The 11,937-nt window shown below is 43.5% G+C and overlaps 2 protein-coding genes and 1 long non-coding RNA gene across 3 annotated transcripts in view; 2 read left to right on the top strand and 1 right to left on the bottom strand.

Annotated features, from left to right (window-relative positions):
- The first annotated feature begins 5,225 nt into the window (after window positions 1-5,225).
- LOC134188918 (uncharacterized) lies at window positions 5,226-7,073 on the top strand. The gene is made up of 2 exons (XM_062657128.1): window positions 5,226-6,156; window positions 6,222-7,073. Exons 1-2 carry the CDS (start codon window positions 5,259-5,261, stop codon window positions 6,797-6,799), a joined length of 1,476 nt encoding a protein of 491 aa, XP_062513112.1. The 5' UTR covers window positions 5,226-5,258; the 3' UTR covers window positions 6,800-7,073.
- A 568-nt stretch (window positions 7,074-7,641) lies between these two features.
- Window positions 7,642-10,066, bottom strand: LOC134188447 (uncharacterized). Its single transcript, XR_009971353.1, has 2 exons — window positions 9,896-10,066; window positions 7,642-9,083 (listed from the first exon to the last, which is right to left on the bottom strand). It is a non-coding gene; the product is annotated as an uncharacterized LOC134188447 (long non-coding RNA).
- Window positions 10,067-10,086: 20 nt separating this feature from the next.
- LOC134188446 (large ribosomal subunit protein uL15-like) overlaps window positions 10,087-11,937 on the top strand; it is a 3,449-nt gene continuing 1,598 nt past the window's right edge. The window contains exons 1-3 of the mRNA XM_062656612.1: window positions 10,087-10,125; window positions 10,234-10,297; window positions 10,357-10,432. Of these exons, the coding sequence (XP_062512596.1) occupies window positions 10,123-10,125; window positions 10,234-10,297; window positions 10,357-10,432 (143 nt within the window). The 5' untranslated portion in view covers window positions 10,087-10,122. The remainder of the gene's footprint in view (window positions 10,126-10,233; window positions 10,298-10,356; window positions 10,433-11,937) is intronic.

Here is an 11,937-nt window from a genome sequence, read left to right as displayed (position 1 = left end):
TTCAGTTTTGCAAATGCCTTTTGGTGTGGGTTGAAACGACGTAGAGCGGCAGCAACCTTTCTACTAAAAAGACCTTCTTTATCAGATTTAAGCTGTTGTTGTTGTGCTTGACTTTCTAGCTGATGGAGTTGATTAAGTATTTTTGACTCAACGGAATCTGGTTCAACCCTGGCTTTTTTCTTACGAGATTGATGTGCAGAGGAAACTGAAGGTGTTTGCTCTCGACGCAAAAGACTGTAACTGGATGGGACAGTCGAAATTGCAGGAGAACGAGTTTGAGATCTATTGTGTGAACGACTAAATGTTGTATCCATTCTTGGTTCAATTCTCGATGTAACAACTTCGTCATTGAAATCTGGCGGAGTTGGTGATAAGGAAGGGTTGGAGAAACCAGTCGGGGAGGATGGGTTGTTGAGAATTTGAACACAGCTCTCGTGTTCTGCTAACTCGATCCCTGAAATAGGCAGACAAGAGACTTTGTCAAACACTTCGGCTTGCTGCATCGTGAATCAATTCATGCAACAACTTTCATATTGGTATGGTCTAATAATTACATAATCAATTAGCAATTTCTCACCTTTCTGTGTTTTCAGTCAGACATGTTGACTGTTGGCTTTCTTCGACACCAAAGTTACTCTCGGTCCTGTTGGCCATACATACACAAACATTGGAGCCTTCAAAACTCAAGTCTTTGCGATGAGATTCAACAATAATCACAGAAATGGGTGGTTAGAGTCAGACCAAATTAAATTATTACACATAGGCAGACAAGCTAGCACACCAACAGACAAACATATATGCTGTTGAAAAGACAACCAGCCAGATGTCAGACAGACAGACAAGTGGGCAAGCAAAAAGACGCACGGGCAGAAAGACAGACGAGCAGTGAGACTGACATTCACAGAGACATACAGACAATGTTCAGATTACGTCGTAGTTCATTAGTTCAATGGCTCACCCCATCTAGAGATGTACATTGTGACCAATAGATAGACAAAAATTGATAAAATGTACATTAATTTAATATTCACACTAAATACATTAATCAATTTTGTGTTTGTTTCATAATCATTTCATAAATAATAAAATAATAAATAAACACTGCAATTCACTTGCTCTCTCTCTCTCTCTCTCTCTCTCTCTCTCTCTTGTATATTTGAAATAAATCTTCAACGTAGATACAGAATATGATCTAGAACCATCAAGTCAGTCGCTAAGCAAACTACCATACGCTATGTAGACACAAATACAACCTCTACTCTACATCAACACTAACACTAACACGCAAGAATGAAACTAATTTACGTAAAATCGATACTGCAATGTCTTGCTTCGATATTGTTTATCGAATTAGGATCTATTGGAGTCTGTCCTATAATTGCTGCAACCTTGTTATGTATTATATCGGCGTTTCCTTTCTGAAGGCGGACTGCCAATCGACGACGCCAATAGTTTGCAAAGTCACCGTAAGACATGTCCAGTGCTGCTGGCGCGAGACTGGCAGCCTCCTTCAAAGTGTTAACACTCTCAGCACCCCAACAGCCAAACACTTCCAATGCAAAAGGTCGGAACAAGTGTCCTAGGTCTATTGCTGCAGACAAATACTTGGTATTCTTTGAGTGCTCTTTTGAAGATGCAGCATACCCTGATATTGTTTTGCTCGATCCGATGTTAAGCAGTGCCCAGGGATGAGTAACTGTCATGTCCAACAGTAACTTTTTGCCTTGATTATAATCACAGACAGCGACATCTGGACGCTTCTTTCCTAGAATTGATTTTGTAGCTCCTTCTTACACCGAAAGCCTAGAGACCTGAACATGTCGTATAAACTGTCCGATAAATGGTCAGGATCAGGAAGTGCATTTTCAGTGGGTGTGTTTGACGTCTGATTTTGGAAAAATTGCCTAGTCTAGACTCAGGTATATATTCTATGATCCACGAACATGCCATTACTTCCTAGATCACTGTGCCTGCTCACTTATTAGCATGTGTCCAACTATCTAAGTTTGCATACTATTCATGATAAATCAAGCACGAGTCACTCGCGGTACACTAAAACTTTTTGAAACCCTAGGCGAGGCGAAGTGCAGAGCAACTACATCGACGACTGTACTGGCAAACACTGGCAAGTATCTCGAATAACCTGAATGGCATGAAGTATAGTACCGCCTCACACAACGGGTGACCCAAATAGATCAAGCATGCCAAGACATGTGTACATGCAGCTGGCTAGACAATCCTATTATCACACGGAAGTAATTAAATCAGTTCGGTGACCAGGAAATGTGACTGACTGACTGACTGGCGTCGTTTTGTCGCAGGTTCACCAATACTCTGTTCGCTAGGACCTTGAATTCGAACATCAGTAATCAGAATTGGAACGTCCTGCATGACTCTGCCTACTATAGTAGACAAGCCATGTGTTCAGATCACATGACTCACAAGCGATAACAATGAGCGCACGCTATGAATTCCAGAGTTGGTTACATGGTCGTTTCCAGGGGAGTAGCTGGTCAGACGAGAGGGGCTTGCTCTGGCTGAGACATCTAACGTTTGTCCGAAACTACAAGGCTCATGAGCTATTATGCCACTAGTATATGCTTTGCCTTAGACGACAGCAAAAGAACGACCGATAGCCTACTAGAGGAATGTAAATCCCGGATGTTGTAAATAGATTTTGGCCACAGGAGGCTTGCCTCATTTCTAGACTCCCCCACATTTGTCCTGTCCTGTGTAGAAAGTTTGGAACGAGCTTAACAGGAGCCCAATTCACACAGAACACCGTCAACACGTCCAAAGTATTAACCTCTGTCTGTGTCATGCACGTGCCCTCAATGACCATATATATGAGAGGGCAGAGCTGTGAGAGCTATAGGGTTTTGCTTGCAACCCCAAACCCCCATCAGGTACGCGCCTGGTTCCAGTCGAGTCGGTTGCCGTTTCCTGTAGGAACACTACTGTAACTCTAGCGCATGCGTCTAGGGTTAAAATGATAATTAATGGATCAAACAGGGACTTGTATATATAGAGCAGTGTACGGACAGAACGAAAGCCTATTTTGACTATAGATACCGTAGCGTGCATTATTATGTATGCTAGCTAGTATAGGCTGTTTCGCATTTCATGTAATCAATCAAAGAAGCAAACAAATGAAATCGACGTCGATCAAAATTGCAGCAGCACAGTTCAAAAGAAACCTAACACATGACAGAACACCATCAGTTGCATTCAACATTCTATGCATGCAGTTGTAGGGCTTTTCAGCGTGATTGCTAGACGAAGATGCGGACAACCAGCAGCGCAGCCAGCAGCATTCCAACAAGGACAGCTTGTTGGTCCTGAATACGTTTAGCTGATGACGTTTGGACGTTTCCGGGTGGAACATATCTGGATCGTATTAGGCGATAGTCTCCATCTGTGTCGCGTACGATTGTCATTTCATATGAGGTTGTAGATGGACAACCTGGCTCCTGGTAGGTTGCAGCGAGAATTAGCTTTTGTCCTCCTACAACTGAGCGCGCAGCGCGGATCACATTAATGAGGGTCAGGTTGTGAATAGATGCACGATCCGCGTCCAGTCCTGGGCAAAAAGCATTTAGTTCGTAGGCAGCAAATTTTGCAGCTTCAGTAACGTCTTCATCATCGACGTCGGAAGCTTTAACCGAGCCTACCAGAGTTGGAGAAGTTGCTGCCGGAATAGTTCCTTGTCCAAATGGCGATAGTATGCTTCCTTGATCTTCCATGCCCGATTCTTTAACACCAGCTCGGATGCGGAAGTATCCCTGTTCGCCCCACCCAGTGCCCCAACTGTTTTTACATGTCCAGTAGTTAACACCGTTCTCGCTTCCATAGCCTACCATTTCGACCAGATGAAGTCCCGCCAGTTCTCCAGTCATGTGCTGATAGATTCCACTTTTGTACGTAAAGAAGTCTTGATAGACTTCCATTCCAGTAACGAGAGGTCCAGTTTCAAGTGCTTCACGTATCTTTTCTTCAGTGGCTTCGACGACTGCATACGTCTGGAGCTTGTAGGGTGGAGGGTCAGCGATGGGAGAGTTGTCGTCACAGGAAGCGCGACACTGAGGACGAGGAAGAAGGTCGTCTATGTTGTAACGTCGACACGAGTCAGCAACAGTACCCTCTTTATTGAGGTAGAGAAAGCCGGCTCCTGGATGCCCCCCCTCGCATGCAAAACAGACAGAAAATTGACAACAGGATACCATACGCTGCATCGATGTCGGAGTTTCTTTACTCTTGGCTACTATTGAACGGTAATCGTCAAATGCGTGTGTCGATGCGAAAGCCCAGCACGAACTACATTGTCCTTGATTATCTGGTGCACGTAACCAACCTTTACTTCTCCAATCAACAGAATCGACACTTCGTTTGGAGCGGAGAAGGTTTGTGTTGCGCGGTTGACGACCAGCTAGAGATGGAGATGAATGCCACAAAGCGTCTGGATTGTTGTTGACGTGATGGGCAATAGATTGAAGAAACGCAGACTTTTTGTATGGATTAGTCTTCTTTCTGGTATTAGACTCAGCTTGCGCAGCAGTTGCTAGAATCGAGAAAATTGCAATCACAACAAGCTGCTTCAACATCATCTTTCCGGGAAAGAAAGCGGACAGAGACATAAAAGTTATTATGGTGGATTGCTAGCGCGGAGCTCTAGATATATAGATGCGATACTGGGACTGGCAGGCATTCTTGATCTGTATCAACATCTTTTCAATACTAGCATGGGTCCAACTATTTCTAGAAAGTTTGCATCTCTAACTACTTACCTAACAATCAAGCACGAGTCACAGCCTGATCGCTAATTGTTACACTCGGGACATTAGCTACATTCAAAATTATGCAAAGAGGGGATTCGAAGTTGCCATTGACTGATTGTAGTGCTAAAATGTTCAATGTAAATGACGTGTGGACGCCAACAATGTAAGGTATTTCAACGCTACAACTGAAGTCTGAAAGTTGTGAGAAACCTGCAGGGAGTGCTACATCACGTGCGGATACATTGTGCATTAGAATAGCTGAACCTTTATGGAACGTAAAAACAACATAGTTGAACTCTGCACTGAAGCCTGAGCACGCAGTTTCTTTTAGCTATTAAGTGACCTCTGCGCTCCAAGCATACTTGAACTCTCTAAGGACCGCCCTAATTACTGATTACTGTCATACCTTCTTATTACACTGAATAGTAGCTATCACTCGACGACTTCGCATTGCTCTGCAAGCCGACGTTGCAAGTTGCGTAGATGACGACTGCCGAGAACACGGAAGAACCAAAGTGGGAAGGTCCCACTATGGCGAGACTCGTGCAAGAAGGTCTGGGCCTAGGCATTGATGCTACTAAACCAGAAGTAATGCTGCACACTCAAATTGAGCCGACAGAGAAAAATCTGGTGAGACGTACGGTCGGAACTGGTTACCAAGAGTTGAACGAGACGCTAGAAACGGCGGCGTCCGTCAAGCAGAGCTTGTCAAGCAATCTACGCTTGAACGCTATAGAAGCAGTGTCATTCAACGTGAAATACAATTGGCACAAAGAGGAAAACAGATCGGTGAAGATGAGAGCACAAGGCAAGAAGATCCATTGTGAGACTGTTCTTTTCGACTATCAACAGTTTCCCGACTCATCTCGCCACCTCCGTACGTTACTGGAGGCTGCAGCTAAGCAGAAGGGACACGAGTACTGTCCAGGAAAGAAGGTTATTCTGAGAGACCGTGAAAGCATCTGCAGAAACGTCGTTAGGAACGAAAATCAGGGAGTAACTCACTACATTTCTGAAGTTGATCTTGGAGCTATGGTTTACGAAGTTAAAGTTGAACAAGACGTGAGCGAGAACAACGCTAGAAGGGGGAGCGTAGACATTGGCGGGGGCGCAAACGGGATTGCTGCCGAGATAGGCGTAGACTTTTCCAGTGAATCTATGCAGATGGCTAGCCAAGCTGAGCACAAAATCAACTTTGTTATTGACAAAAATGTTGAGCTGAATAGAGAACACACTAGCATTTTGCCAGAACAAGAGAAAATGATTTCATACAAAGTGACTCCTATTTGGCATCTCATTGATGACCCAGATTGGCGTCAGTCTGTCAAGAAAGCATGCCAGGATTATGTGGATGATTCCAACCCGATTGCTGTTAACTCAGGTAGCTTCTTGATTTTGTGTACAGTTGTGCTTGTATTAATTTAATTAATCTATTGGCGTTTTCAGAAAATTCATTTGTTGTCAAAGCGGTTGGTGATAAGCAGCGTGCAAATCTGTACTTGAAGCTGTCGGATGATCGAGTTGAAGGAATTTCTGATAAAGGAAAGGCTGATCGCTTTACTGTAGAGTTCTCTTCTCTCAATAGAGTTAATCTAAAGAAATTCAAGCAAGGGAAGCGTGCTAATCAAACCGATGGTATTGAACTTGAGAGACAGAATGACCCAAATCATGGGTTTGTTCTGTATCACGAATTTTCTGGTGGTCAACATTCATACTTGACAGTAGATCTGGAAAGTAAAATGGTTATTCCTCGACCAACTGTTGAAGCTGAAGAACAAGCTGCATTTTTTCTGTCTACTCCCATAAGACAGCCTGCAGCAATGTCTTCATGGCAAGCTCGAAGACCTCTTCTTCTTAATTTTCGTCATAAGACATCTAAATGGCTGGGTCTCTGGTCATCTGTCTTTGACGATTATCTTGTACTTGAACAGGAGACTGATGGTTCTGTTTTTGTGCTGAAGGAGAAGACTGGAGGTGAACTCTCAGCTGATTCATACTGCCAGTTTTGTATTGAGCAGCCTTAGTAGACTCTCACAAACAAACTGGTTTAGTAGCTAGACTGGAGGCACAGTATAGTTAGACTGTGTGTGCTAGCCTAATTTCATGTTTTCTAGATTTAATAAGTCACCACTGTTTGACTGGCGGTTTAGTACACAGTGGTATATATAGATGTGATACCACTGTTTGACTTCTGAGCATTTAATTAGTACACACATTGGTATAGATAGGTATGATATGTTTGCAACTTGTCTAATTAAAGAGTGTAGTAATTTGTTGGATTTCCGTAGTTTATGCAGTTACATATCTAGCCATCCATATGTTTCATTGCACGCGCATAGCTGAATCCTGCAAACGATTAGATGATCTCTAAATTCGTGTAACCATAGAGTGAAACCTTTGGTAGAAACCACGTGACCTTACCCGTATTACAAGTATCTATCTCCTTCATGCAAAGGAAACCGAACGATAAGACGTGTGGATATCAGAAATTTCAGTGTATTAAAATACACGCGATTGAAACGGTCCAGAACCTGGCAGTGGACCATATGCGAATAAACAATACCGCCCACATCCGTCTAGGTCCTACCAGAGGCGCATGCGCGCTAGGGTTAATGGCTAGATAGTGGTGTACCAGCTCTGTTGATCATAGCAATGGTAGGGTATGCACACGCGTTTCTCTCGGTACAAACGATTTGTGTACGGCTGTATCGACCAATCAGGGTTGCCAAAAACCACGTGACACAATACAACCCTATGATGTCACAACTTGGCGGGCATAGCCTATTGCAAGCTTATCTTGTACACTAAAAATGCATTAGGAAATACACAAGTAAAACACAAACGTGTGCTAGGAACTCATGAAATGTACTGAAGTACAGAGACAACCCAATCTATTTGTTCCATATTACTAGACAGTTTGTAACTACAGCTGCTGCTAAAAGTACAGTTCTTGAAAAGTTATCGACAGTCTCATCTTGTAAAACACATTTCACACTACTTCATAGAAATACATATGGTAGACATTGATTGTTGTCTTCAAGAGACGTTGTGCCTCCAAGTTAGCTATGAACTTGCTGGGTAACTGTTGCTCGAGACAAAATACACCAGTGAAATAAACTGTCTGATGCTGAGAGACTGAGAGACTCTGTTGACATTGAGAAAGCTGCTGCTCGCCCAGAAGATCATCATGATATTGCACATGGCACGTGTTCATTGATGAAACTGTCAGATGTCTCACTGTTTGTACTGAGACTTCTCTATTTATCTTACTTTACTTTAATAATTTAATTCACTATGTTGTTCATAATATATTATCATTATTTATCGTATATTTGTATTGCTCACTGTTTGAGCAATCAAGGTAGACAAACGACTGTGAAATTCGAGATCCATAAATCATCTCTCCATCCAAAACATCCTAATGTGACTAGAGCTCATTTCTTGTCTTTCTCTCGACGTCGACTTTACGAGCGTGACATACTGATTCCCATTCGAACATGTTGAATACTGAACATATAAATTAGTCATACTTGTTACTTGTCGGTATCATGTTATTGTTCTCAGATGTTGCTCAACTGGGATGTTATTTGATGAAAGCAGGAAATTTGAAAAAATTGAAATATCTCAGACGAGCTCTCAACATACTCCAGAAATAAATTGCCAAAAATCATCCTCACATACCAATTTGTCTAGTGAAATGTTTTGTAAACATTAAATTGGCATGTTTTGTAAGTAATCTGTCTTGGGAGAATGAATCATGAAAAAAGGAAGAATAACGAAGTAGAAACCATCCTTTAAAGCTGTTAACATCTAAAGCAGTTTCTCTCAATGAAAATGATCCCAACAAATCTCCAGTTCCTCATTTGTCTTTATGATGTACGTGATTAATTTATTGATTATTACACGAAACAGTCAAAGTCCAAAGGTCAATGTTGTGGGCAATGACAGTACAGGTAAAACATCCTTAAAATGATCTAGGCTCAAAGTGCAGCTTCCGACGATTGAAGGGAGAAAATGTGTAATTATCGGCCAAACTGTCTGGGTAGTTATCCTACCCAGCCATGGTGAGGGTATAGTGTCGTGACTTAACTGGCAGAGTAAGCATAGGAATGTGCATCACCGATCATGTTACTACTTAGAACACATCGCACTGAGACACCAAATCGTCTACTTGAAATAACCAATCATCACACTGATTAGATGATTGACAGTCTGTTCATCATTAGATATGAATTTCAACGGCCTGGACTAGCCATTCCTGTGGATATCAACATATTGGTACGTATAGAAAAGTATGAACTGAAACAACTATAACGAAACAGATGCAACAAACAATTGAATGCCAATAAGAAATTCACATTAGACTCTAATTTAGATAGTAGGACGAACACAACAGACACTGTGATGTCAAAAGCAAACAGCAAACATATGGCTGTAACAGCAGATTAAGTATGTCCGTACCAAATTTCCTAGGAGAATAAGTACAGCTCTATGAAATCAGGAAATTCGTGTACAGCTGTACTGAATTGCAATCCTAATCCAAACCCTAACCCATAACCCTAACCCTAGCGCTAACCCTAAGTCTTTTGTGGAAGCAGCATCAGTTAGTATTTTCAAATATAACTCTTTGAGCATGCGCAAAAGGTATCATTCAGAAGCATCAGACTCATCAGAGCCAATGGGGCTGCTGGGGGCATGGCCCCTGATGTCTGTCTGTCTGTCTGTCAACTTGTCTGTCTATCCGATATTTCACAAGGCGTTGATTGCAGTACCTTTATTTCGGGTATAACCAATTAAATAAGTAATATATTAGCAATGACTCGTTTGGTGTGTATCACCGTATATATGCATGGTTTCGCCTTCAGCATGCACTAGATCCCACCACTCGAAAGTAGCCTTGCCTCAGACCCAGTGTTGAGATTGCAGTCCCGGAAGCGCTGCCATTCCCACTATCCCCACTGCTTGCAGTCCCGGATGCCCTACTGTCCCCACTCCCAGTACGTGGGGATTAGTTAGCAGTGCAGCGCATCCAGGACTGCAATCAACACTCAGTATACGTTTATGTCCTGTCCCAGCATAAGTTATCCGGCTGCTACGTACATGTATGTTTGCGGACTTACTTTGCTAGCTGCGGCCGCAGCCACGACGACTAGCTCGTCGATCGCGTGTAGTCGAGTTCTCTTGCACCGTGAATTCAGTCAGCGCTGTGCTATAACGTCTTAGTACAACGTCTTCGTACTGTACAGTGTGGTAGAGAGTGGCGTGGCGTGACGAACAACGTGGCAGGGCGGTGGTCGTAGTCAATGCGCATGCGCTATTTATTCAAACCGCATGCGCGAGATCGACTATGGTGAGTATGGTCGCTTCTATCCACTTCGATCGTCTCTCCTGCTTTGCAAACTTTTATGAGTAGTGATGTGGTGGGTTTGATACGTTATTTGTGTGCTTTCTTGTTTAGCCTACACGTTTTACAAAGACGCGCAAGCTGCGAGGCCATGTGAGCCACGGTCACGGGCGTATAGGTCTGTGTGTAGATTGACGGTCGACTGTACGGTCATTGACGTGTATTTTGATGTCGTAGGTAAGCGTCGAAAGCATCCCGGTGGACGTGGCAACGCCGGAGGATTGACGCACCATCGCATCAACTATGACAAATGGTACGTCCAGTTCTATGTGACAGAGTAGGCTCATTTGTAGATAGTTGTATAGCTAGAGAAGTAGTCTGTTGTGTTGAGTGAGGCACAGGTTTTGCAATTCCTGCAAAACGTGTTGAGAAATGAGCTGGAAGAGACAGACAGACAGACAGACAGACAGACAGAGAGACAGGGTTTGAAGAAATTCCTGTGTCTTGTGAGGGTGCACTCTTCCTTGGTTCTCCGATTGGTTCGATGTCATTCGTTACGTCCTCTTGTGCCACCATAGCCCAGTCAAAGGTCTCACTGTGCGATCAGCTTACCGAATTGGATGATGTTCAGAGTGCAATGCTGCTATTACGATGCTGTTACGTCCCCAACCTTAACCATTTGGCCCGGACAGTCCATCCTGATTTGCTAGTTCATGGTTCATGCTTCTACAATCCATGACTCTGGGACAAAAGAAACCTTCTCTCACCTCTTAGGCTGTGACATCATCATCCATCACCCATCAGAATGGGCGGTTTCGAGATGATTCCTATGCTGTCAATGAGACAACCAGCTTTTGTTGCATCCTGGGCCAACACTATTACAGAGCTGCCATTCCGATTCCCTGTTTTATGACCTATCATCGACAGTCTCTTAAGCTCTTCAGCCACTCCAATCAGTGAGGCCATAGCAAGGTCTGTCCCTCCAGGAAAAATATCTCCAACTACCTGCCATGTACTGGGAAAGTTCAACAAAGCTATCTTCTGTCACTGCTTCTTCTAATGCTCAGTATCTACTCGAAAATGCCCCCACTGCCAGAGATGCAGCCCGCCTACGCTCAACAACAGGTAAGGGCGCTGGGGCTTGGCTTAATGCTATCCCTACATCGGAAGTGTTCGCACTCAATTCTTGCGATTTTTGCTTGGCGTCCTTCCTTCGTTTGGGTTTGCTCATAGCCTTCTCCAGCTGGACAACGACATGCAATTATGGAGCTCTTATAGATGACAGTGGATACCATTTGCTGACCTGTAAGACTGGTGGCAGGCCGGTATGGTCTCATGAATTGATTTCGTCCGTCTGGTCTGATCGTTTCCGTGGGTTGCATATCCACCACCGCAGGGAGCCGAGGAGTCGTTATACAACCACAGACAACAGACAAGACATCGTATTTTTGACTCAGACATTGGAAACAACGTTGACCTTGATATCTCCCTCGCCCACCCATGGAGTAGTGACATCTTTCCATCATCTGCTGGTGTTAGTGGTGCCGCTGCAGAGAGGAGAGCAGACCGAAAGAAAGAGAAATACAGTAAACAGCAATTACCAGGTGGCACAATTGCCACTGTAACCCCACTGGTAATGGAGCATTTTGGAGCTTGGGGGATCGATGGGTGGAAACTCCTGTGCAAATTAGCAAAGAAGTCATCAGACAAAGTGGGACGACCGAATGCTGCGGAGTTTATCGACTTCTGGTCCAAACACTTCTATTCAGCTCCAGAAGTGCAATGCTAGAGTCATCTCTAAAAATCTATCTTTGCTGT

This window comes from Corticium candelabrum, chromosome 13 (assembly GCF_963422355.1).
Source record: "Corticium candelabrum chromosome 13, ooCorCand1.1, whole genome shotgun sequence".
Classification (NCBI taxonomy): Eukaryota; Metazoa; Porifera; class Homoscleromorpha; order Homosclerophorida; family Plakinidae; genus Corticium; species Corticium candelabrum.
This window is presented reverse-complemented; position numbering and strand designations above follow the sequence as displayed.

Excerpts from the sequence above, each read along its gene's own strand:
- LOC134188918 (XM_062657128.1), top strand. The coding sequence starts at position 5,259 with ATGACGACTGCCGAGAACACGGAAGAACCAAAGTGGGAAGGTCCCACT. Across the intron at positions 6,157-6,221 it reads CCCGATTGCTGTTAACTCAG|AAAATTCATTTGTTGTCAAA; the intron begins GTAGCTTCTTGA and ends TGGCGTTTTCAG.